At 41.3% G+C, this 27,312-nt stretch overlaps 2 protein-coding genes across 3 annotated transcripts; one reads left to right on the top strand and one right to left on the bottom strand.

Moving 5' to 3' along the window:
- Positions 1–4,328: 4,328 nt before the first annotated feature.
- glipr2l (GLI pathogenesis-related 2, like) lies at positions 4,329–10,364 on the top strand. 2 transcript variants are annotated; one of them, XM_086038007.1, is made up of 5 exons: positions 4,329–4,699; positions 5,060–5,168; positions 6,288–6,391; positions 6,845–6,922; positions 9,830–10,364. In XM_086038007.1, the coding sequence occupies exons 1-5, from the start codon at positions 4,687–4,689 to the stop codon at positions 10,003–10,005; spliced, it is 480 nt and encodes a 159-aa protein (XP_085894133.1). In that variant the 5' UTR covers positions 4,329–4,686; the 3' UTR covers positions 10,006–10,364. The 2 variants fall into 2 exon arrangements, with proteins under 2 accessions (XP_085894133.1, XP_085894132.1); XM_086038006.1 differs by having other exon boundaries at positions 5,013–5,168.
- A 2,311-nt stretch (positions 10,365–12,675) lies between these two features.
- nacad (NAC alpha domain containing) lies at positions 12,676–26,358 on the bottom strand. The gene is made up of 11 exons (XM_086038271.1): positions 26,168–26,358; positions 25,938–26,057; positions 20,709–20,992; positions 15,484–20,623; positions 15,194–15,418; positions 14,501–14,589; positions 13,875–13,943; positions 13,646–13,792; positions 13,423–13,557; positions 13,229–13,351; positions 12,676–12,833 (listed from the first exon to the last, which is right to left on the bottom strand). The coding sequence occupies exons 2-11, from the start codon at positions 26,026–26,028 to the stop codon at positions 12,819–12,821; spliced, it is 6,318 nt and encodes a 2,105-aa protein (XP_085894397.1). The 5' UTR covers positions 26,029–26,057; positions 26,168–26,358; the 3' UTR covers positions 12,676–12,818.
- Positions 26,359–27,312: the final 954 nt, after the last annotated feature.

The following is a 27,312-nucleotide window of genomic DNA, read 5'->3' as shown; positions in this document are numbered from 1 at the left end:
TTTTTCTCTCTCTCTCTCTCGCTCTCTCTCTCTCGCTCCCTTTCTCTCTATCTCTCCAAATATAACCTCTGTTCCCACTCTCCTGTCCATCCTTTCCCGCATGTGTTTAATTGAAAGCTCTCTAAATATGATGAGAATTGTATAGGGCACTTCTTCTGTGGATGCAACTTGATCAAGTTTGATTGGCAGGCGATTAACTCCTCTTAACCCACAAGAATCCTTCGTCTCCTTCATGCTATAATGACAGCGTTAAAGTTCCACTACATGCGTCAATTTCTGGAGAAAAAAGGGGTTAGGGGGGGAAAGTGAAGCCCCTGACTTTCCTGTATACGTATACTGTATCTGCTTGGATCAATCCTCTCCACACACATTTTCACTCAGCTGGACCTCTTAATGAGGATGGAGGTGAATGGAAGGAGTTATTAAAAAGTCTTCACCTTCCTCCTGGGACTGCTAAAGAGGAATTATATGCAACTAAGTGCACGTATAGCCACTGTTAGGAGTTAGTTCACATTTCTGCCACCATAAATCCACATTCTCTGCAGCGTTGGCAGAAGGAGAAAATCATTTCTGCCCCTTTTTGCCTTTTTCCTTGGTTTACCTCCCCCCGCTTTATAAAGGATTTTCTGGGAGATTTTCATTAAAGGCTTTGGGCAAAGGGAAAAAATGAAAATTAGGTTGTGAGGCAGCAAGGATGGAATGGGAGGTATGTGCACAAATGAATGAATCAAATCCTTCCATGGATCAATATACTGTATCCCTCGTATATGACTTTTTTTTTTTTTTTTTTTTTTTACAGAACGCGTACACAAGCCCATTACACAAAACACACAAACACTTATCACAATTGCCTTAATCAAACTCTATGGCAGAGGAATGTCACAATGTAAAATGTCTCATTTTAGCTGTCCAGTCTAATCACTATGCACTATGCATGTAATGGAGGATGTCTGGGGCCTAACAAATGTATTACAGTAGCGCCATGCCGCTAATGAGAATTCAAGAGGCTCGACTTTTCACATGCTGACCATCATGTCCGCTCAATGGATGACACCAAGATGTCATTAGCGGTGCTTAGAGGGACTCATGTTTCAGATCGCCTCCCTCTTCAGTGCATTTGTAACCAGCCCCATCTAGCGGTAAATGGAAGCACTGCGACCAAACGAAAAGAGCCTTCTTCAAACTGTTTTCATGAAATTGGCATTCAATTGTTCTTACATCCATTTTCTATTCAGCCCTTCCTCACTAGAGTTGCTGGGGGGGGGGGGGGTTACGTTGGGCAAGAGGCGGGGTACACTGGGTATAGGGTGGACTGGAGGACACATTAAGTCAAATGACTTTTGACACCTAATGACAATTTAGAGTCTCCAATTAAACTAAGATGCATGTTTTTGGAATGTAGAAGAAGGGCATAGTATGGGGAGTGCATGTAGGATTCACACAGGAAGGCCGGAACCCGGATTTGAACCCCCAATCTCTAAACTGTGAGGCAGACCACTTGATCATTCAACTGCCCGTATAAGTCCACACTTGAAATGAATTTCCATTTGTTTTATTTAAACTTGGTTTATTACTTCTTAAACATTACATAAATTAAGATGAGTTAAAATGCTTCCAAATCAGATAACATTAATTGTCCTCTATTATAAGCAAAAAATATTATAAATACCTGTAAATACTATTTGCTTAAAAATCCGCTTCACCAGGCAAATAATTATTGTGCCGTGTAATGGGCTAGATACTGTACATCGTTTTATATTAATTAGTATGGTCCAAATTTTATTGAAGCTATGTCAAACTTTTGTTTTTTTTATGTCAAACTAATGCAATTTCATTGAAAATGTGTCCACTTGAGATGCGCATTTTCTTAGGCATGCTCACAAATATAGCTCTTTATATAAGGTATTCGCCTCCCTATACACAAATGGTAATGTAAAGTTAAGGCGTGGTGATTTGCCCATTTGTGTGATTTAAGTCAAATGTATTTTCTTCACCTTTGCAGCAAGACAAGCTGCATGTTACAAAAAGGTTAAGTCATGCTGTTACATTTGATTTGGGCAGCACCTTGCTGTGATGACTTCATTAGGAAGTGAATGTCTATAAGGTCTCAGAAAGGCAAGCAAGAACATATGAATATGCTAACAACCTGCCTTTGGCGTTCTAACAGCTGGAAACAAGAATTCTCTGATGTTGGAATGTACAGTCCCCTAGAGACAACATGTTTTCATACTATAGCCTATACTTGTGTTGGTGTTTTGACACACACTCAACTCCAGACCGAATTTCTGACATTGAGGGTGTCCAGTTTGATGACCTCATTGTGGCCTCTTTTGCAGATGACATGGTTCATTAAACTGTGATCTCCATCCCTCACTGGAGCGGTGCACAGTTAAGTGTGAAGCAGTTGGGGAGAGAATCAGCAGTTTCAAGTCTTAGATGATGTCGTCAGTTAATTGGAAAAGGACGCATCGTGGATGGATGCGGTTTTGCTGTGGTTCATTTGTGTCGTTTATCAAATGACCCTCACTGAACACTGCATCAAGATTTTTCAGTAAATGTTTCTGTTTGTACTCGACGGCAAGAGCATAACTTCGCGTCTTTGCATATGTTTGCTGTCTTAACCAGTTGCATGTCCAACATGACAACTGCCATTTACAGTTAGCCACTCTAATTTAATGCTACTCCTTAAAAAAATGTAGCTGTCATTCTTCATATTAAAGTTGTATGAAGGTTCAATTTAAAAAAATATAATGTTTCTCATTTGAGGAATTAACTGCAGCGGTGATTGCCACAACAACAACAAACAACAAATGCAGATGAGAAAAAGAGGCCGAATTTTTGTCTTTTTTCACCTTGATGCATTCAAGCCAACAAAATGGGGGGAAAACTTACATACACACTTGAAATTTCTTTTGTTTGAAAAAAAAAAAGAAAAAGCAGCAGCTTCCTGACTTCACTTTACTTGTGCTAAGGAAGTCAGTTTTCACACCCAGTATACTGTGTACAAAAGGTGAGAGTGGCAAGGTGATTCATCATTAGGTTTGCATACTCAATGTTTGTGGTGAACATTGTCTTCTATTTATTTGAAAGTGATAAATATCTCGCTTGAAAACAGCACAAAGAGAAACATGCCTCATTCTGGGAAAAAAAAAATGAAGACTTCAAACCTTTTCTACAGCAGGATGAGTAGGTGGTTGAATCTTGAATGTTGTCAAGTAAGAATGGGAAATATTCAAGTTCCACTTCTGGGATCACTATTGCAGGAACCAGTCAAGACAAAAAAATAATAAAATCAAGACAAATGTATTTAGTCTGTTAATGCATGTTCAAACTTATTTAGTTGAGGCATACAAATAAATGGATGAAGCAGTTTATTTCTTATGTCTTCTGGCTCAGATACACAGTGGTACTGTAAAAGAGAGGAACGCGATTTCATTTCTAAGGACGCATGACTAGAAATTCATATTTTCAATTGAAGCATTAAAGTGGAGGGGAGTTGTTTTTCATGGGGCGTCTGCAAACATACACACAGTAGCCAGTGTGAAATTAAATCTGATAAAATGTTGTTTTTCTTCTCTACTTTTCTTTCCCTTTCTTTGCTTTCCTTTCGTTTCGGTTTTCTTTTTTTGTTTTGATGTGTCTTGTTTTGTCTTGTCTTGTCTTGTCTTGTCTTGTCCTGTCCTGTCCTGTCCTGTCCTGTCCTGTCCTGCCCTGCCCTGTCCTGTCCTGTCCTGTCCTGTCTGGTCTGGTCTTGCCTTGTCTTGTCTTGGCCATTTCTGTATCTGGCCAGGGCCCCTGGTGTGTGGTTCAGTTTCCTAGAGCTCAGGAAAGTGTTTTTTGTTTTGTTTGTTTGTTTGTGTTTTTCTTTTTACAACCTTTGAGAAAAACGGAACAATACACTGGAAAGATGCTTACTCAATTTAAGTATGTAAAAAATGAAAAATCAACCACTTTTTTTCAGTGCAGTTGTGATTCCATTTCTGTGTACGCCTGAGGTGAGTAGTATGCATGAAAGTGATTTTTTTATTCTATTTTATTTTATTTTTTTAGTTACCATACTTTGGAAATAAAAATTCAACAATACTGTGATCTCTGTACTAAAGCTCTTCTTGTGCCATTTCTGGGATTTTGCAACAACAGCAAAAAATGACCTATAATATAATTGCTCACTTCATGTCTTTTGGTCACTCTGCTATAAATAACTGTATTGCAGACCCTGAATTGGGACATAACATATGATAGTGACTGCTCAAAATCTTAGAGCCTTATATGGGCATATGTCTCCTAGTGATGATGTCATGTAGTGTCATTGCTCCTCTATCAATGGAGGGACAGACAGAGGGCGTGCTCTATTGGATCATGAAAGACACACTTAGGGCAAATGTGTGCAACTTGACAAACAGGCATGTGAAGTTATGCACGATCTGCAGTAAGGTGTTTCAACCAGATAAACAGCCCAAGGGGGAATTTACATACCAACAGAATTTAAGGACTGACATCAGAAGTGGAAGGCTGGCTCGGCTTGAAACATGAGGCATTAGCAGCTGGTTTGGAGTATTTGCATTAGAAACAGCTGCACGGTTAGACAAGACCAAGCGTCAAGGCACTAGCACAAAAGAACATAGTAGTTTTTCATCAGTAGGAAGCGCGTTAGTGGACTAACTGAACAGTTCCTGTGTCTGCAAGATGGGGAAGTCAGGTAAGTAACAAGCCTTGCTGAACTGTGCAAGATGTAAATCAAATTACTTGTTTCCTTTTGGGAGTCAAGTAGCTTTTATTGTATTCCATGCTGGCTGTGAGGCAGCACCGACATTAGTGTGGCTGTGCATTACTGTATGAATGTTCCCATTGTGTTGGAGTAGTGGAGAAAGTGAGTGATGGCACCACACTTGGGCGACAATCACTGGTAATCTCTGTCTGGCCTCTAAACGACCACACTCCAGCCCCAGTATGGATTCTGCAATAACATTTATTGAACTCGGTGTTCAATAGTCGTGTCTCCTTTTTGCCAGGCTGATGTCTGACATTCCCCGCTGTCTCTCCTTGATGTGTCTCTCAGCCTCAAAGCAATTTGCAGAGGAGGTGCTGCAGTGCCATAACGAGTATAGGAAGAAACACCAGGCTCCAGCACTCAAACTGAGCAGCAAGCTGAGCAGAGAGGCTGCCCGGTGCGTCCACACACAACTACTCAGGCTCACACAGAACAAAAAACTGTCAAAACTAATTTGAACCACGTCGACAAATGCAATACCTACAAACTATTATGAAATGTCCTTTGTCTCTTTGAAATTTATGTTCCAACTATGCAGCTTCAAAAACAAAGCAGACTGTGTTGATTCATGTGCATTGGGTTCTGTGCCAAAACAACCACATTGCATATGAGTCATTCCAGTTCCTCAAGCATGTTTTATTCTGTAAGCGACACTTGGAACCGCATAAATAACCTTTAATTATTGGACACTTAAATGGAACGAGGACTAGATTGTCACCATTGACACATCATTAAAACTCATTCAATCCCAAAGACATATTTGTCTTTTCACAGTCCAGCCATTCAATCCCAGGAACTAATTTATTTATTTATATATATATATATATATATATATATATATATATATATATATATATATATATATATATATATATATATATATATATATATATATATATATATATTTAAAATTCAAACGTTAGGGTAAAAGAGTGTCTGAAATTGTCTGGTATTGAATGAGTTACATTATGTTGCAAAATAACATGGATGTAGAACAGAATGTAATGATTATTATTCAAACAGTGAAATTATTTTTTTATAACCCATTAGTCAAACTATTCGATAAATCTTCTATAGCCAGATATCACTATAGTGCTCCGTCATATACAGTTGAATGCTTTTTTTAAACAACAAAGACCAAACATTTGTATTACTCACAAGCGAAACGTCCATTTACAACTTAATGGACTTTAGATGCTAACTGAATCTGCAGAGGCTAACTAGTGGGTAGTAAGTAGTGAACAAGGTCTATTAAATACTAATTAGTGGGATTTTTGTTTACAGCAAAACCAATTGTTTAGATTTATAATACAAATATTTTGTCTTTTTGGGGGGATGACAGCATCAAAAGTAGGGGACTCTTACATTTATGCTACATTAGCTAAGAGGCCTATCTGCTACATTATTTCATTTTCTCCCTTATTAGGTGTTTTATCTGTGTTTTGTTTGCTATGTTGAGGTTTTTTTTTTAATATATAGATTCAAGGTGTAATTGATTGTCTTTGTCTACTTAAAGTTATGCTGAGAGTTTGGCTAGCACACGCATCCTAAAACACAGCGAGCAGTCCAGTAGGGGAAGCTGTGGAGAGAACCTGGCATGGGCCTCCTATGACCAATCAGGTACATCAACGATGAGCTAACACAATCATAGGGATAAAACAAGGTTGCATCATTTTTTTTGTATTGAAGTACTTTAACCTCTGATGGATGAGAAGCAACCATCTAATATTTTCTGTCAGTGCTGCATTAGCTACAACTGTTTAGTGCGACAATGTCTGAAATAAAGTGCTAATGTGCATTCTTCTATTGAAAAGCTTGGGTAAGTTTTATTGTCTTCCGTTTTAGAGCTCGGAAAGCATGATTCAGTGCTGAAAAATGTGTCACTGTGAGTCATAAAGCATCTCCAACGGAGTCGCACGGGGTGACCAAAAGTGCAGCATTGTAAATAAAAATGTAGCCCGTTGGGATTTGTGGTGATCAAAAAAGATTCCGTGACAATGCTGTCATTGTGATTATGGTGTGTGACAGAAGAGTGATTTGATGGCGCCTAAATTGAGGTTACTCTGCGTGCAGGGAAGGATGTGGCCGACCGCTGGTACGATGAAGTGAAACAGTACAACTTCAGCTCTCCTGGATTCTCCTCTGGCACTGGTGAGAATCTCATACATCTCTGCAGTTATATATTGATTGTCGTTTCATGGTTAGTAGGTTGGTTGGTTGATTAAGTACTTTATCTGGTTGGTTAATTAGCATGATTATGTACACCTGGCTTCCACCAGCATTTCCCAACCATAATTGAGCCATTGCAATATATTTAATGTTGAAAAACTTCTAATGGCACACCAATGAACAAAAAAAGTCACAGACTATATGCAGTACACTGAAGTGAGCTTTTCGCAAATGTACCCAAAAATTGACAAAATGAGTGTAAAATCTAAACCTAAAGATAATTTCCCACAGCACGCCCGATGACATGAATGTGTAGGCACAGTGGTTGGGAATCACGGCCCTACACAATTTCCCATCATACTTTCATAAAACTTGTCATTTTGGTACAAATTCAAATAAAACCTTTTTGTTTTTAATTGCCATTTGCCCCAGTATCAAAAAATGGTCTGCTTGGAAGCTCCTTGATGCAAGAGAGTATTCACACTTCACAGGCAGTTGAGAATCACTGTCTTGCATCACTCTCCATGAACCAGGAAGTAACCAAATTAACAAATGCAAAAGTGTGCTGCGTTTTTTTTCACTTTTGTCAACAATTCAACAGCTCCCTTACCCAACACCACACTCACCAATAGGTGCAAAAACTGGTTGAATCCTTGGGCAAGAGAGACATGATGTCACTTCTCACTGTTTGAGTGACATTGGCTTGAATCTAAAAGGAAGAGTCAAAATGGCATGATGGTATGATGCTGATGATGATATGTCCATTGGTAACTTGTTTTGGAATCCTTCATGAACCAGGAAGTAGCTTCCTAAGTAAGAATTAATCCAACGAACAAACGCACTGATCAACGATTTTTCGTCTTGTTTTGTTTTTAATTTACAGTTGAACCTTTCTGGAGGTCAGCGCTGTAATGAGTGGTAGCTAGTTAACTAGCTAGCTGCTATCTAGGTAGCTAGAAAGCAGAAACTTCCATTTGTTTCAAAGTTCAACTAAAATACTTGGTACTTCAACACCAGCGTTTGTACCAACGTTACTGTTCAGGAAACCATCTTTAACCTCTTGGAGAATCAGCAATCCAATATAGAGTGTTAATTATGACGTTCACTTATTGTACTCAAAATTAGGTCTTTATTTCAAGAAGTTCTATTCAATTAGAATATGTTTAAACCGGGCTAAAGCAGAATCTGAGGCTCTGAGTTAAATGCTTCTACATTCAAATGCACAAGTCAGCTATAATTTGAAAAAAAAAAAAAAAAAAAAAAAAGAGGACGTTTGGCCTATTCATCTCTGTTGAGAAATCTGGGTATGTCAACATATTGTATGTTGGCAGTCTTGTGACAAGTCCGTTGAGAAGTGAAAATATTTCCTTCAAAGGAACCCTAAGTGAGGCGATGCAGGCGTATTGATGTGCTTAATTTAGCCAGCCTACTGCAAAGAATTAAATGAATTTTTCCAATACCAAACTCTCAGCATCAGAAAAGTTGTATTAACTGTACAGGTAATATTTAAAAAACATTTGATCATTCTTAAGTGTAAAAAGATCAAGATAACTGTAAAAACAAACAAATGTATAAAAAAAAATGAAAAAAATAAAAATGTCAATTATATTTTGGTCCCATTCCATGGCTGTTGATCTAAGTCTCGCAAGATTTCCCAACATATGTTTCCAGAAATTTCTGGTTGAACATCCAATTATTAGTTTCAAATTCTATCGGCAGGAATCATGTATCAATTGCGCCATCTGGCTGTCGCTGCCCAGTAGTAAAATTAACCAGTCTTGCTTGCATTGCTTCAAGTTGTAGTGACTGCATCGCCAAAAACAGGCAAAGTAGATTCATCGAAGACTCTAAATGGTCCATAGGTGTCAATGGTTGTTTGTCTATATCAGCCCTGAAATTGGCTGGCAACCAGCCCACCTTTCACCGATCCGAATTTGGATGCCATAGGAAACAAATGGATTTGATTTACTATATATGACTTATATATGAGCCTTAACTTTTTTAGCACATTCTTTACTTGTATTGACTTGGTTGAGTTGTCAGTTTGAAGTTAGGTAAGTATTGGATGTTATGTCTGACAAATCTGGGTTGTGAAGTGAATTTTTAATGAAACATGATCAACTCAGACATTGGCTAGTTGCAATCCATCAGCGGTGTCTAAAGTCCTGCCTGGGGGACACTTGCGGCTCTTTTTATAATTGGTTCACTGAATTTTTGAAAAATAAATTTTATACACCGCTTGCATCATAACACGACAGAAGAGGATTGGAGCCGTCCTGAAAAGAAACATGCTAATAGTTTTAACTTTGTCACCTGCGTAGGATACAAAAAGTCAACACACCCTGGTTCAAATGCCAGGTTTTTGTGGCATTAAAAGAAAAAAAAAAGAGAGAGCGACACCAATATAAAAAATTTAACATTTTTTAACAAAACAACATTTTCTAACCTTTTTAATGTGATCTATAACCTATACAACTCAGTTTAATTTCTTTTGAATTCTAATTCTCCAAAACGTGGCAAAATGTTTTATGGTCAGATGAAACCTAGCTTGGCCTGTTGACCATGATTCCACAAGGTGTGTTTGTCAAACGCAACACTGCTTGTCACCAAAAGAACACCACACTGACAGTGAAGCATAGTGGTGGTGGCAGCATCATGCTTTGGGCTGTTTTCCTTCAGCTGGACCAGGGGCCTCAGACAAGGAAGGAATTGTAAACTGTTAGCACACATCATTCAGGCTTCTGCTGCATGGCGACAATGTCTCTTGTCCAAAGTCAGCTGTGGAAGTTTCCAGCATCACTTTGTGCTGTGCAGAAGCACAAAATGCTTTTTTGTTTTTCTTTTTCTTTTTCTTTGCCTGAATTAGTTATCTTTGCCTTCCACCCTTAGGTCATTTCACCGCAATGGTGTGGAAGAACAGCACGACGCTGGGTGTCGGTAAGGCAATTGCATCAGACGGTTCCTCCTTCGTGGTGGCCAGATACTCTCCAGCTGGGAATATCACCAACCAAGGACACTTTGAGAACAATGTCCTGCTCGCTAAAACTCCAGGCTCCGTCTCCTAAAAATGCCAATCACTCGACTTAAACCCAAAGCAATGGAGAGTTCGCGGGTGCACCGTTTATCGCCTTGTGGAGAATTGAACTACCATCCTGCATTTGACTTAAGGAACCACTTTCTCATTGGAAACGCTTGTATACCTGTAAATGGTACCGTGTTCAAAGAGAAATATCTACTACTGTTTACTAACACACAATGTCTGTTTAACTTGACATCATTGGTTCTGGCATAAAGCCATTGATTCAACATGTTTTGTATTATTACATTTTTCCACTTCAATTGAGAATCGAGTGTGTGTTTTATTAGTATTATATAATTAAAATGGAAATTATAATCTCTTGATTAAATTTAACCAGAAAACCACTGTTGGCTTTGCCTAATTTAGCCCATGTTTTTGCTTTGCTAATACTGTACCTGTATACATTACAAAGCATAAACATATTTACTTTTTTTTAGGGGGGGGGGGGGCAATTGATGTATGAAATGACACAGTGAATGGATTTTACATTGGTATATGTACTGTATGTTTTCATAATTCTTTCCATTATAGTTGCAGGCCGACACAAAAGTAACCCAAGTAAACTGTTTTACTAATATACATTTATGCCTGTTGTGTTCTCTTCAAAATCAAATTGTTGTGTGTGTGTGATACTGTCTTTTTTTGGGCAGATTTTGCATTTGGTAACTAAAAAAGGCTATATCTAATAGAGAAGAGCAACTATCCATCCATCCATTATCTGTACCGCTTCTCCTCACAAGGGTCGCGGGGCGTGCTGGAGCCTATCCCAGCTGTCTTTGGGCAGTAGGCGGGGGACACCCTGAACTGGTTGCCAGCCAATCGCAGGGCACACAGAGACAAACATCCGCACTCACAATCACACCTAGGGCCAATTTGGAGTGTCCAATCAACTTACCATGCATGTTTTTGGAATGTGGGAGGAAACCGGAGTGCCCGGAGAAAACCCACGCAGGCACGGGGAGAACATGCAAACTCCACACAGGGAGGCCAGAGCCGGGATCGAACCCACGACCTCTGAACTGTGAGGCGGACGTGCTAACCAGTCGACCACCGTGCCGCCCAAGAGCAACTATAATAAGAAAAATAAGTAACACGTATAATAAGACATATTACACTGGTAGTAATTATGATTATCGAAATCTGAGAAGTAAGTGTTAATTCATACCACGAAAGTAGAAAAACAAAATTTGGCTCCATGTTAAAAAATATCGATAAATAGCTGTAGCTTTGCTTGCAATAATCCTCTAGTGGGTTGCGACACTGTAGTGAAGCTGCATTTAATATACTGTAGCTAACATGTACCTAAGATCACTGCATTTTCCCATCAGATTTCTTATTAATTGTATTGTTCGATATATCAAATTCCTACTTGAACCAGTAAGTGTAAGGCACACATCAAGAGAACCCCGGTAGACTGCTACGGTGAGGTGCAGCAGTGTGGTAAAAAAAAAGAAAAATGTAGCTACGTACAAAAAAAAAAAGTAGTCAGTCATGGGAGAACAAATAATCTGGGGTTATTTGTCATGTCATGTCATTTTCCAAACCGCTTATCCTATACAGGGTCGCGGGGAGTTGCTGGAGCCTATCCCAGCCGTCAATGGGCGAAGGCAGACTACACCCTGAACTGGTCGCCAGCCAGTCGCAGGGCACACATAGACACTGTCACTGAGCGGGAATCGATCCCACGCTTCCCGCACACAACTCAGGCGTGTGTACCACTACACTATCAGCGGACCTGGGGTTATTTAGTATATGTATATGGTATAAGTATATGGACCATTTTAGGGGTGCTCAAAAGCATTTTTAAAAATGCCAATCGAGGCAGCAGTAATTATAAAGCACTTGCTGTTATTTTCTCAAATTTATTAGAAGCAGAAAAAGTGCCATTTATTTTCCCAGATACCATTGCAATAGCGTCCGCTGATAGTGTAGTGGTACACACGCCTGAGTTGTGTGCGGGCAGCGTGGGATCGATTCCCGCTCAGTGACAGTGTCTATGTGTGCCCTGCGACTGGCTGGCGACCAGTTCGGGGTGTAGTCTGCCTTCGCCCATTGACGGCTGGGATAGGCTCCAGCAACTCCCCGCGACCCTATATAGGATAAGCAGTTTGGAAGATGACATGACATGACATGACATTGCAATAGCATTTTCATTTTCCCCTATCTCCTTGGCATTAATGACACAAATCAGTGGAAGAATTTCAATTTCAATCTCACCACCATGTAGATTTGAAACCTAAATTGTATTTGTCAAACACACCAGCAAATTCTCTTAAAGTTATTAAATTAGCTGAAAACTGTGCCCCAATCAGTAAGTATGGTAACCTTTAAAGGACAACTTGCATTAGTGAAATGTCGGGTGAGTTTTTTTGTAGAGGTTGAATAAATTTGCAAGTACACGAATCGTCAGTAGTAAAAGTTTAATTTTAAAGTTGTTTTGTCCAAAATATTTCATTCTTACAGGTTCTTGTATTAATGTGTATTAATGTGCTAAATGGTGGGTAAAGTATGCATAACGTGCTGATTTTGGGGGCTGAGTCAAAAAGCTATTGAGGCATTTATTAAGGTAGGTGGAAAGACAACCAAATGCCAAATTTATGTTCTGAAGGGAGGTTCCAGGTTCACTTTGAAATCAGTGCAGTCACTGCAGCAAAGCTTGCATCCTAACATACTTTATTTATTCATCAGCGGGTATTGGAGATGCAACATACAGCAGCAGCGATACAGAGTGGCGTTTAGGCTTTAGGTCGAGGAGGAGGACGACGAGGAGAAGGTCAAGCTTCAAATCACCCACACCATTCACATGGTCAGCTCCTGCAAGGAAGAAGGACAGAAACATGGAACATGCAAAATTGGAATAACCAGCACCGCAGTACTTTTTATTTAGTGCGGTACTATGAACCCTACAGGTTTGCTTTTTTTTTCCCCTTATCGTCAGTTACACGATCTAAAAAAACTCACCTATTTAATTTTTAAATTTCTATGCACAAGGCAAAACAGTAAAAGTTTAAAAAGTGCTTTGGTGCCATGTTGGCAACACGAATCTATGTTGAAGTTACTTCAGGCCTTTCATTTAGACTAAGCGTGTTGAGCTTATACTACCATCTAGTGGTGAGAAACTCACCTTTATTGTCGCCCCCTCTACACCGCCCCCCCCCCCCCCACTCTGTCAATGACTCATTAATCTATTCACCCTCTGCCATCCTCACCATGATAGCGTTCACTATGTCATTCTTGTTGTGTTTCAGTGCGCGCACAGCCTTGGCTCTGGACACGTTGGCCTGAGCCATCACCAGCTCGATGTCCCTCTGCTCCAGACCACCGTCGTCCACCTGGAAAGACAGTGTTGGGCTAGTAATGGGTTCAAAGTGTCTTAAGATTGCCCCCAGATCACTGAGTATACCTCCTCTTCCTCCTCTTCACTCTCCTCCTTGATGCTCAGGCTGGGTGGGACAGGGGGCGCCAAGGGAGTGGAGGTCACAGGCACCTTGAATTTCTCTGCAGCAGCTTTGTGAGCCTGTTGAGAAAGATCCTCAATCTGGGAGGGAGAGAGGGGAGAGGAATCAGAAATGATGCAATCGTTGGAAATAAGCATCAGAGATTTAAAAAGAGAAAAGGAGACTTACCTTGGCCTCCCCAAATACAATATAAATATCTGACGCAGGGCTTTTAAACACATCTGGTCGGCTAATGACGAACAGGATACTCTTGGACTTCCTTATGGTTATTCTGGTCACACCATGGACCGGCTTAAGACCTAGTTTAGACATGGCCTACACACACAGAGCAGCAGAAGAAATTTCATGATATTATAAACTGGCATAAAAATGATCAAAGGAAGCGTTACAGTCCGACCTTGCGGGCCTTCTTCTCACTGCGGCTCTGTTTTGGTCTGTTCGGGCCTTCGTCTGCAGAGAGGAAGGACTGCAAGGGAGGACAAGTGTTATTTGAGACTATTTTAAGAAACATGTCACCAAAAGCAGCAAACCCTCCTTCATACGGTAGCTTTAAATCACTCAACCTAATTAATTAGATGAAAAGTAAGTAGGGCAGGTTATATTATCAAATAATGTCTGGAAAGAGCAAAAGTAGAACATTTCCTGTTTCTTCAAATTTCTAGTATCCCACTGACAATTTGCATTATTACAGTCAGTAAGTCATAACTGTGTTTTTTATTCATGTACTTTTTAAATGTTAGACTTTTTATTTAACATTAATGCACAGTGACACATATGAGAATAAAATGTGCCTTTATAAAGGCAATTATGCTCAATGTTGACTGCCGCAATTAGACACTGCCATCAGACTGAATACTATCTCTAATAGTTTGCTTCACTTCATTTAAAAGAGTAAAAATAGCCTCCAACTATGACACAATGCACTTCTACATTACTTGCAAACTACAAAAAAAAACATAGTAGTAAACAAATAACTCTTTGCACAGTAGAACCAATAGAGGCAAAAATGGCTTCCAGACTCACCTGATGTTGAGGAGGTCTCACAGGCTCCTCCTCCAGTTCAAGGGCCGAGCCCTCACTCTCAGACTCATTACAGGAGGCCACGAGAGAACCTAGACAAGCATACACATGCACAAAACACATGAACAGTAAATTAGGGGTACTTTTTTTGTTTGTGTCTTCAAACATAACGATGAAATCGCGTCAATGAAGATTGTGAAGATTGTGAATCTTTTAAGTATTAAGCAGCTGTATATTATACAAAACAAGCTGATCTGATAAAACTTGAGAGGAATACAGTACAAGCATCAGAGCATGCATGTAAAATGAGAATTTCCATGTTCAATGTATTTTTTGCCAGATGCACAACCTGGATCAATTCTAAATGAAACTCTGAATTTGGTTGAAATTACACGGGCAATTTATTGAAATTCTAAAATATTACAGCTAGGAATACATTTTTGAAACATCCTCCAAAGGGTAGTGACCCATCGTGACAAAAAAGAATCTTGGTCGATATATCTAAAGCTGGTTGATTTAAACCTGACCTTCGTGGTAAAGTAATAAGGACCAGAGACTCGTGGGTAAGGCGTCATTGGCAGCAATAAAGAAATCTTAATGCCTTACCTCATTTAAGCTCTTGAGAGATTTTGTGTTGTATAGTAACACTACAAATAGAATGGTGCAATCAAATTAAATGGGGGTGGGGGTACTTACAACTGTTTTTGAAGTCTTCAGAAATTGAGTGGCTGTGGATGACTGAAAATCCTGACTCTGTGTCGGTTAGATGAGAAGTGAAAGGGTGGCTTTCCTTTTGATCAGATGTGGCGGTGACAGATCCACTTCTGTTTCCTGATGCTTCTTTGAACACAGACCCTTGAAGACATCTAGGGAGTCCACAGTCCTCCTCACTGTCCGTTCCTTTCTCGACTAGACTGGAATCTTATAGGAAAAATACTGAATGATCAATACTTGATCATATTTTATGCAAAATGCGTAATTCTTACCTTTGGTCATGTCCTTTATGCAGCCATGTTTGGTATAATGTGGTGAAGGAATGGACGATGATTCCTGGGTTGGCTTGGACACCGCAAAAGATGGCGAGTGTAAAGCAACACTTGAGTCAGATTTAGTCAGTGTAGGATGGGTGATGGTGGCCCCTTTGTCACTGGGAAGAATTCGGGGGGAAAGTACTTGCTGGCTTGTAGGAGAAGTAGAGTAAATTGTGGCGGATGCATAGGATGTGGCGAGGGAGGGGAGTTGTTGGGCTGAAAATGCAGGTTGGGATTCTTGCACAGGTGTAGGAAGCTCATGTTGTGGCTCTGTCGAAGCCGAGCGAGGGATGGGTGAAGAAAGGGTCACAGCAGAGGTTGAGGAAGGAAACGGATTGCATAGTGTGGTGGCCTGTGATGGTGAGTTCTGAACATCGTCTATGTTGTTGTCATTAATGTCCACTCTGATTCTTCTCTCACTATCTGACAGTGGTCTGTTATCAAGCACTTCCTGTCTGATGTCAAGCATTTCTGCTCTGTTGTCAAGCCCGTCCTGTTCCTGGTGTGATTCTTGGTTTGTTTCGACTGTAGCACTTGGGTTCACTGGAGTAGGCCTGTTACAGTTGCGACTCAAGTTATTTTGACACTTTGCAACTTGAATCTGTGATCCAGACTTGTCTTTCTTCTGCTGACACTCAACTGATGACGTTTTATTGTTAGCCTTCTTGTCTTTATTCGTTAATGAAAGGCCGCCAACCGCATTTGAGTTTTCATCTTTTGAAGTGTGTTTGAGAGCAAGAGGTTTCTTTTCATCATCAAGAATGTCAAGGCTGGAGTCCATATTAGTGGTTACCTTAAATGCCTTGTGTTGTTTCCGTCTTCGCCCTTTCTTAGTAGCGCCAACGTTCTCTGTGCAAAGTGTGTCCTTGGCAACGTCTTGTGCAAAACCTTCCAGGGTAGTCTGTGGGGAAGAATGCATTTCTTTCTTCTTTTTATCACTCTTTGAGCAACTCTTATTTAATGTCTTAATATTTTCTTCCACGCTCATCCCTGAGTTCAAGTGCACACACTGCTGTCCCTTAAAGGCATCTTTAGTCTTTGGCTCATCAGCAAGTTTGTCAGTCGCAGGACTGGCATCAATTGTTTTTTGTCCTCCAGTTTCAGGCTCGACCACCATCTCATTTGATTCTGGTTGCAAACCATTATTTGCAACTTGAACGGGTGCTGATATATTAGATTTACATCTAGGATTAAAGGAACCAAAGGATCCATCTAGTAAAGTAAGTGCTATGTTACTATCTGGGGTGATTGTCTGATCGCCTGGACTTCTTCCTGGTATGCTTTTGAGATGTTGGCTTGCTGCAGATTTGCCCACGCTGGTGTTGTTTAATTGCAAGCTACAGTGATCTTTTGAGGATGGTGTCTGTGTCATTTGTGTTATTTGGATTACAGAAGCGCTTGCTAGTTCTTGTTCATCATTGGGTGTTGCAACAGAAACCCATGATGTCAACTCTTCAAGTGGAATATTGGAAACGGATTCTCTGACTTTGACACTAACAAACTCAGGTCTCACTTCCTCAGACAGAGCATTCAGTCCTTCACGCATTGCTATTTCCACTGAATCAAAGGTACTGTCATTATTATTGTTGGAATCCATCCATCTTACTTGTATTTGTGTGTCTGTGTTACCTGTATCTCCATCATTATTATGATTTAAATTACTGACATCATCATTAAGGAATCTTCTTTCTCCCCCACCTGCCTCTGAGAGCTCTTCAATGGACTTCCAACAAACCAAATTGGACACAGAAGTCCCTTCTCCTATCAGTTCATTATCTTCTTTCCGATGACTCTTTCCATCCATTCTGTTATCTTTCATCTCCAGAACATAACCAAAAGCATTGTCATATTTTTGGTATGCTTCACTGCTCATGTTAGGAATCACAGTAGTCTCTGTCCTTCGGCCTCGTGTGTCGCACATCAGTACGCTCTCTGCCTCCAACTCATACTTCTTCCCAAGTGACAAGGAAAGAGACTCTCCTGCTCCCCATACTCCAAATTCAGACACTGATCCTGAATGTAATTCAGTCTTTTCATCACACCAAATCGTGGGTTCAGGATCAATTTCCCTTCTTGTATCTGTTTCTGAGTTTTCTCTTTTGGGTGAGATGGCAAGAGGAGAGTGAGGGGATCCTGACGCTCCAAGTACCCTCTCGTCAGTACTCAAGTTCTCCTGACCGGAGTCACCAGGACAGTGTTCAGGAGTCAAGGTCAGATTGTCTGCAAGGCCTAAAATAACCTCTGGAGAAGTAGAGATTGGAATATTACTGGGGTTGGGACTAGGGTCTTTAGGATAGGAGAGCGGAAGCTCACCTTTATTCAAGTCATTAGTAGCAGTGGTCATACCCAAACTCAAGGAACCCAAATCAGTAGCTCGACAGTCCACACTTCTGATCTCTACTCGGCCGTTTTCATTCTTCTTGTTATTGTCTTCTCTCTCAACCTTATCAGATCTATTGGAGGACCCCTGTGATGATAAAATTCTACTTGCTCCTGAAGCTACATTGCTTCCTGACAGATAATGTCTATGCTTAATGAGCAATTTATAAGAATCCCTTTCTGGAGTGGAATCGTCTTCTCCGCCTTCATTGGGCTGCTTCAAACTAACATCATTCATATCTTCTTCATCTGCCGACTCCTTTTGAAGAACTGGATTATCAGGGTCTGTAGTCTGTAGTCTACCAAAAGAAGGGGAGGGATAGGATTGGACAGATGGGTTGTTTTGAGAAACATCACAAGGGCTGTGTTTAGATTCCTCTAGAAAACTCAAATCTTCTAACATCTCAGTCTTATTCGCATTTGCTTTGCTCGAGGGCTCATGTTGATGGAAAGCTTTAAATTGCTCTGCCGAGATCTCATCCACGTGTGCAGCTTTTGTTTTGTCTAATGGACTGGAACATCCTGGTTCTTCTGTAGATTTGTGTTCTATTTCATTGCATTTGGACTCGGCAGACGTGTCTGCAGCGAGACAAGTTGTTTCAGGGTGATCCACTATCATATATGGACTTTGCGGTGTGTGAAAAGATTCAGCTTGACTAATTGCAGTGGCAGATCCCTGTTCGGATTCTGATTGTACTTCAGTAGCATCAAGCGTTGGTTCTAATGACTGTGCATGCCTCTCAGTGCTGTACAGACGTTCATCTTCCTCCCCATTATAGGATGCAGAATCTATTGAGTCGTCTGTATCATCTTGGAAACAGAAGAAGTCATCCAGACCGTCATTTATAGATGTCTCTGAGAGTGTATGAAGAAAGGAGGCTGAGCTGTCCTCGTCGGTAGCACCTTCCAATACTTCTCTGACGTACTCTCCCTCTTCATCATCTTGCTCTTCGTCATTGTCTTCTTCCTCAACCACTTTGACCTCGACATTAGCTTCCTCAACCGCCTCACCACTGTCGTCGGTGTCATCATCTTCCTCATCATCATCACCATCACCATCATCCCCACCCTCCACAATTTTATTACCATTGACATCATCGGCAGCATAGTCATCATTGTCATCATCATCTTCTTCATCATCATCTTCAATGTCTGCTTCCTCCTCTCCTGCTGCATATGCATCGACATCCTTGCCTTCATTTCTGTCCGTCACTATTTCATTGTCGTCTTCTGTGGGAAAAAGAGTGATTTCAAAGGAATCGGCTTTAAAGATAAGGCTTGTGTGAGGAGGAAATGGAATAAGAGAGACAGGGATCATCCTTTCTTCTTCTGGTATATCCTCAGCACAAGCTGCCTGAGAGAACATAAAAGAACTGGGGCCAAGCCTACCAAAGGCTTCGGGACAGAAAGAATCCAGGTGAATGACAGGTGAGTCAGGACAAGGGTGAGATGAGGCTACATCAGGAGTGACGGTTTTGGACGTTTTCTCTCGCTGATCAGCTGTGTGTCCATAATCTACCGCAGATACACATGGGTCAAGTTGCAGTTTGAGTCCTGAATGCACGGGTCTTACATGCTCCTCCATTCCTGCACTAGCCTCCTCTAGTGGACAGAAGGAGCTCTCAGACTCACCACCATCCTCCTGGGAGTCACTTGTGTGGCTGCTACTGCTCCTTCGTGGAGGTGTCTGTGCAGTTACCCAACAAGGACGACAACTTTCTCTGGGAATCCTGGGCTCATCTTCATCATTTTGAGCCTCTTCCTCTTCAAGTATTGTTGTACCTGTTATGCCAAGCCGTGGATTAATGATCTGCGCAGAAGAGTGCGTATGTAATTCCCCTACCCTCTCCCCCTCACGCTCTGGACTTGTTCGCACCTTGTCCTCACCAACTTCATCTCCAATCTCAGACAAGGAGCCAACAAAGCAAGCACGAGCCTCCTGCGTGTCCTCTGCGAGCAGCAGGTTGGGAGAAGTGGAGGGGGAGGTGGATGATGCATAGGAGGAGGTCCAGCTTCCTCCCTCAGCTGTCATATAAGAGCCAGAGGGGGAGGTCACAGGGGAGCAGAGGTCATCACTGTCTGAGGGTAATCCTGGTGAGGGAGAGAAAGCAGGAGAGCCTGGATATGAATGATGTTTAAGATGTGAGGCGCGTGATGTCATCTTGATTGGAGTGGAAGGTGCAGTGTAGTACAAGTCAGGGTCGAGGGACGAGGGCACACCCACTCGGAGTGGGTCTACAGAATAAGTTGGCTCGGAAAAGGACAGAGTCACTGGGCAGGCCTGCTCGTGGACAGACTGAGAAGGCACTTCAACTTTAGCAAGGCTTTGACCCTCTATCTTTGCCATCAAATTGTCATCATTTGTGACAGGCTCCAGACATGAGGAGGGTGAGGAGGAAGGTAATGCAAGACTGTTCACAGGGGAAATGTGCATGGTTGAGGGTGAAGCATGTTCTGTTTGTTTATCTTCTTTGTCCGGGTTTTTAATTTTGCACTTTTCATTGCTTGTTTCCATCTGGGGCTTGTTTGATTTTGTCTGAGCTTCAGCAAAGCTTTGGATAACTGATGATGGGCTAGCCTGATCACAGTGGCCATGCAAGCGTGTCCCTTTCAGAATCCCTGATGGTTTAAGTAGTGTCTCCTGTCCCATCACCACCCTTGTGTCCATGGTCTGTGGCTCTGGATAATCACTCTCCACCTCAGAACCGGTCAGGACCTGGAGGCAATACACAGAACACACATTAATGTCCTGCATCTGCAGCAGGTATAAGAAAAAGATATCTTACAAGCCTAACACAGACTTTGATTCTCTCCATTTTAACGGGGACAAGGCGGCCACAAGGTCCATGACCACCCAACTTTCCGGACAATCTTGGCAGGTTGTGCCGACGGTCAGACCCTTCAGGTTGAGGTCTTGGAGTCCCAGTGGAGTTAGATGTCGTATGTAATAGTGTGGGTCCAAATGGAGAGGTGTGTGACGGTAGTAGCTTCTGAGGAGTGCTGGGAGAAGGGCTTGAACCACTGTCAGAAGGAGAAGAGCCACTGTCACTGGGTGTAGACGCTGTGGATGGATGTCTGCTTTTGCCTGAAAAAGAAAATCATTTTACACAGTTCAAGGTTGTGAACAACTCCCGCCACTTTCTTTTTCCTCATAATATTAAAGCATATCCATCTGTCCATCCATCCATAATGAATATTAATCTTTGAGGAGATGTTTTTGATGGGAGAGAGATTCTTTGATCATTTTTAACTGGTGAGTTCACAGTTAAATTCTTGGTGAATGAAACATGGATCTGGACAACTAACACTACCTTTCTGTCTTGATGCATCGTTCTCTGACTATCAACATGCACAAGTGCATTATGCCTAAAAAGAACTGTTTGAACCGTAATAACCTCTGTCTTGAAGTTCTATCATTTTCAAACATGTTGTCAGGGGAGATGACTCCACAAAAAAAACTCAATTACATACAGAAGGAAGACAGAGGCTTGTTGTTATATGGGTAAGTTGTCATATTGCAATTGCCATTTGGATGATGAGTCTGACTTGTGGGGAAATCTGTTTGTCAGGTTTTGTTTGAGTGTTTATAAATGGATCTTCCCGTTTCTGCTGGAGTATGTCCACATTTCAGGACTAGTTTAAGTTTCATGATAAACCAATATTTTCTTTTTTGTAATTCAATTTACTGTTGAATTTTCAGTTCAAGGAAGGTAAAACAGACATTTGAGACTGAGATCCATGGCCTACAAGGACTTTATTAATCACGTGCATGTTGCATCACATTTTATGTTAAAGTTAGTTCAATAACTATGTTCAATCTTTCAAGATCATTTTCTTTGCCTGCCTTCAATGTTCACTTTCAAGTAAAAAATGAAGAACATTTATAATTCTGTCCTTTTGTATTCGTTGCAAAATCCAGTTTCATCTTTACCCCATGTGGTGAGACAATTAACCCGGTGGTGGGGCAACATATCATGTTCACAATCGATTTGATTGCTCATAACGCTGTACTGACACAAAATATTAAAATAACATGAATACGGAATATATACTGGTACCTGAGGCTGCTCTTTCATCTGGTAATACATTTTGTTTATATGTGATTCCAAGAACTATGTTAAAATTTAAAAAGTGTGAAATCAAGTCCCGGTCATATACAAACACAACAAAATAGGCTCTATTGTTTATTGATTGGCTAATATAGTAATAGTGTACATTAGATTCCATTAATTCAGCTTTACACCAATATATCCTGAGTGGATTTTATGTGAGTCCCTCTCCGTAACACAGAGGGAACAGAGGCTTCATTTTAACTAGGCCGTTGCTACCATGACCTCAATCCGCATGCTGATTGGCCATTTTGACACACAAGTGGCACTGCTCTGTGCCAGCCACTGACACACACACGCACACACACGCAAGTGATCCTGACAGTTATCATTGTCACCCTGCTTCCTGAGCACTGCTCGTGGCTGTGGCGGGTGCAAGCATCAGCATTTAGCATCTCTGCTTGATCTCCACCCCAACAATAAGCTCTGAAGTGTGTTGGTGTGTGAGCTGAGTCATGCCTTGGAGACTTGGCTCAAATGAGAGCGATACCCTGCGAAGCATGATCCCAACTCAGTCAACACAGTGCAGTCTAACAGGACAATGAATGCTCACCATGCCATTGTTCTTTCCTGCACAAGTTACTAAAAGGCAACTAGGTAAGTGTAGCTTAAATGTTAGCTACAATATCTCAGCTGCAGTTTCTTAAATAGCTGTGTGCTGCTCCTTTGGGGGAAGGCAGTGAAACAATAAGTGGAGCAGAATCACTGAGGCTGCAGCGCCTCCTCGGTGGGCCTGAGGGGAGTTTAGCTAGTGCTCTGACGAAGAAAAAAACAACAACCATTGACTTTCACTCCTTAACTGTCCGATGCTTTCATATTAAATATGATGATTTATCATGTGTGTGCTGTATGCACAATTCGGCATTTAAAATATGTAATTACATTCATCTTAAAACTGTATTTGTTTTTGTTACTGACTACGATTATTTTCTTTTATACCAGTAAAATGTTCTTGTCTGACTGCCCAACCTTAATCACTCATTAGTCAGTGTTCCTTACATTTCACTACAGCACTGCAGCACTGTCACTTAGAGTATTTTTTCCTCTGTACTATGTACAGGCCGAAATGAGTGTTCCTCATATTTTTTATGTAGATGTAGGTTGGTGTGTATACACATGTGTATATACACATGTTACTGCGTATATCTACATAGGTTTGATTCTAAATGTTTGCCGTCAATGTTATACATTAATGGCCACATTATGCCGCCGCCCCTGTGTGACCTATATCTTTGCTACTGTAACAATGAAAATTTCCCCACTGTGGGATCAATAAAGGCATTCTTATTCTTATTCTTATTCTTATTCTTAAACTAGTCACATATGAGAGACTTTGATTTTTTTTTAAGAATGAACAGAAATTAATATATAATTGTGTGCATTTCCCATCAGTTACACTTTTGGACATGTTTTACTGCTCTTAATGGCAGCAGCTAGGCTCAGCGGATTCAAGCGCAAGAGCAAAATGAATCATAGAACATTGCGCTGCTCAATGCAGATGAATGTTCTTTTCTGATCTCTCATTAGCTCTGGACATTTTTTTTTCCTGTTAGAAAAGGTGAGATCATGGACAAGCACTGAGGTCATCCCTAGACTGTTCACAGAGTCACATATGGTACAGTATACATTGTAATATGGTACAGTACCTGAGAGGCGGACTAATCCGTTGATGCCATAATTGCCTATATAGTATTCATAGTTTAAATAGTACATTTATTGCAGACTATCTTACAAAATTACCCTGAATAAATATGATAAATAAGTGTCTTACAGATTTTTATTCATTACCGGATGCGCACTTGCACGAATGGCAAAAAGTAACGCTACTTAACTTCCAATAACAACCCATGCTAACTGTTATTTCTAATAATCGACAACAACTGTGTGCTAACAAGAACTTAAATCATCATAGAAGTTTAAAACTATCTTTAAATACAGTCAAAGATCTAGTGAAACAGAAACAGTGAAACATAGAAATGCTTGTTTGTTTGTTTCTTTGTTTTAGCTTCACAACACGCTGCACTACAGTATAACACAAGACGAGACCAGACAGTTGATTGAAGAGAAGCTTGTGTAGGAAGGACTCCTACCAATAACAACATTTACATTGAGCGCAAGGCCACCCCTTGCCACTCTGCTAGCCACACCCCTGGCCACTTCCACACCTGGGGGAAAATTTTGATATCTGTGGCTTCTGTCCTTTTCACATAGATGCATTCTTGTTAGACCCCCTTGATCCTCTACGTCAAGTTTTTTACATTAACTGCATATTCAAAGAATACATGCACAATTGGCCTGAATACAAACTCTAAAAGAATCTGTCTGAAGTAACTGACATTCAATTCTTACAGTCAATGTCAATCCAAGTCATTACTTTCACACCATAGCAAACAAACAACATGGCTGAGACATCATTGTTTATCATACCATCCACAGTCATGGTTTCATAAATTAAAGCTTTATTGCTAAGACGTGTCGATAGGTTTTAATATGACTGAATAAAGTTTCAGGGTTTTTTTTCTTCAGGTTTCAGTTTTGATTTCCTACTTCCAACACCACAATTATAACAGGACTACACGATAGCGTGTTATTAAAACAATACAATTTCCTGTTTTATAAAAAGAGATTGAATTTATATTTAACTCAACTGATTTGAATGGCCTGTTTGAAAAATTAAATGCCCTCTTACTGTTATCAGCTAGCTTAATTAGCACAGTTCTCCAGGTGTCCACTCTTTTTTTTTTTGCACCACAGACTGCTTTCGCATAAGGACATATTTTGACGGACCATGGATGCCATCTTGCCGGCAGCTCTCCTGCACGCATTCAGCCACCACGGTGAATGTAGCGTTGGCGGGGAGCCAGCCTAGTCAACCCAGCAGCCGCAACAGGTGTTGATAGACTACTATGCAACGTGCCCCGAGGATCGACTTCAAAATCAAAGCAAAGGTACTACTGTACATGGATAGCAATGTATTACTTTGCTTTTTATTTTGAAATTGGCCCTCAAAAGCAATCCTCGCGGCAGCTAACTTGACTTCGAATTGAGGCTGGCCTGACCTATTTTTAGCACGCAAATGCACGATGACACACTTGAACTGGAGCGAAATATTTGATTTCCAGTGCTCATGCGCACCGGCACACTGCTTATGTGCACCTCCGATTATGAATCTGATGGGCGTTGTTCTGGATATGTGTGAATTTGAAATCATGAATCCCTGACTGTGGATGGTATTACAGGAAACACGCATGCATAGCTGCACACGGTCGCCCCTGATTCAGATGTTTTGTCACCCTGGCCACCCCACTGAAAAATTTATGGATACGCCCCTGGTGGTGACTCTTATCAACAGTTCGTCAACCTTTCGCACACATCACAAAGCTTGAACATCCAGCAGTCAAAACCACGGTTGCCGGTGTGCGTATGTGTGATTTCTGCCATGCTGCTGTGTCATGATCCAGCTAAGGTAGTCAGGGTGGGAAGGGCGGAGCCACATTAGTACGTACATCTGACAGTTCACAAAACTGCATACTGCATAAAAGACGAGGATGAGGTTGCATGCGCATGAAGACGTGGACGCACTGGAGCAGAGGATGAGGCAGTGGACCGAGGGCAGGGTTAGGGCGGGGAGGGCTTTCGGAAGGGGCAGAGAAGCAAGGAAAATATGACAGTCGCACACATGCTTTGCAAGTCCCATTTCTGCAAGTCACAGTGATAAGGGTGGGGAGTTTCTCACAGTAACTGAAAGCTGCCATGCGGTTCAGTGCACTAAGATATGTAAGTGCATCACTGCATGACAACTGCAGAAGGAGCTTTTATTAACAGATACTCGACGGTTCTTATATACTATAACAGCCTTCCATTTGAAACTCTTAGCAACGTCCCTGTGTCTAAATGTCCCATACGCCCCAGAGGTCCTACCTGGTCCTGGTCCAGGGAGCCCGGTGTCGTCCTCTCCCTGCCCCGGATGCGCGTTGACGGGGACGGATCTGTGAGCGCTCTCCCCCGGCATGCTTCTCTTGTGGCTGCCTCTCTTTGGCTCTGACGCAACAATAAAAGCCAGAACAGACAAGGTGAACGAGGGGGGAGGGATGGCGATGGAGGAAGAGCAGAGGGGGAGGGAGCATAGTGCTTAGCGACCCAACACTCACATCTTCCCTGCAGCACGTGTATGGATGAGTGAGGAGTTTGGTTCTTCTGTGGTGCAGCGCATACGATGGCGCTTTAGTGTGTTCCAGGGATGATGTACTCAAACTCTACCCGTGTATTATGTGCGTGTTCACATACATGTCGAATCCGCAGTCTCATGTCTAATTCTTCCTCCCCTCCCTCCCTTCCTTCGCTATCCGCCTCTCTGCCAGCCAAGCTCTGACTGGATCTTGGGAGGTGATGTCAGCAGATTTCATGTTTCCCTCTCAGTGCTGCCCTCAACTGTGAAGGAAGATACTGCAAAAACAAGGCAACAACCAAGTGAAATTCGAAACAAACCGAGGAAAGAGTACCTCGTCACACGCAAGGAGCTAACTGAAATGTATCTAATTACACCCCTGCATGGATTGCATCCCTAATGAGCCCCCTAGGGCCAGTGAGAGCATCTGTTTGTCCTCCCCCACCTTACAGTATCTGCCTCCTCCTTTTTTTATACTGTGGCAGATAACAAATGCAGACTGGATAGGCGCTAATGGAAAGAGAAAGACAGAGGAGGCTGCAACGCTGAGCCGCATGATCAGCAAGGGCAGTTTCTATGGCAACCCAAAACTTCCCACGACACCGTTAGTGTTACAGAGCAGAGCAGAAGTCATGCCGACCATACAAATGTGCCCATCGCCTCAGATACAACACACAGCTAATTAAACTCAATGATTTACAGTGAAATCATATTGGTGCCGATGTATGGAAGTAAATTTATTGTCATCACTGGCTGGTGGTTTTGATTTCATTGCTTTCATTGCGACGAAAATCTCACAGGTGAAATGGATACATAAGACAGTTTACAGTTTCATTTCACCTTAATATTGGTGCCTGATTGCTTTGTTGAACAACTTTTCATTAATGGCAATACAGTATGTATCAGTCAAAAGTTTGGATAAACTGGCTCATGTGATAAATGTGACTGGTAGTGTTCTAGCAGGGGTTGGCAAACTTTCGTAAAACAAGCAGATGGATCAGGTTATTCGTAAAAGAGGTTACATAAAAAAAATAATTGAATTGTCAAATGTGTACAAGTATATAAATTACTGTACTAATAATTGAAAGTTTAAAGGGAAAGTCAACCCCAAAATTTTCTTGACAATTA

This window comes from Filicampus tigris, chromosome 8 (genome assembly GCF_054856515.1).
Source record: "Filicampus tigris isolate MCC_2025a chromosome 8, RoL_Ftig_1.0, whole genome shotgun sequence".
In the NCBI taxonomy this organism is placed as follows: domain Eukaryota; kingdom Metazoa; phylum Chordata; class Actinopteri; order Syngnathiformes; family Syngnathidae; genus Filicampus; species Filicampus tigris.
The sequence above is the reverse complement of the archived record's forward strand: the minus strand, read 5'-3'. Positions and strand labels throughout refer to the sequence as shown.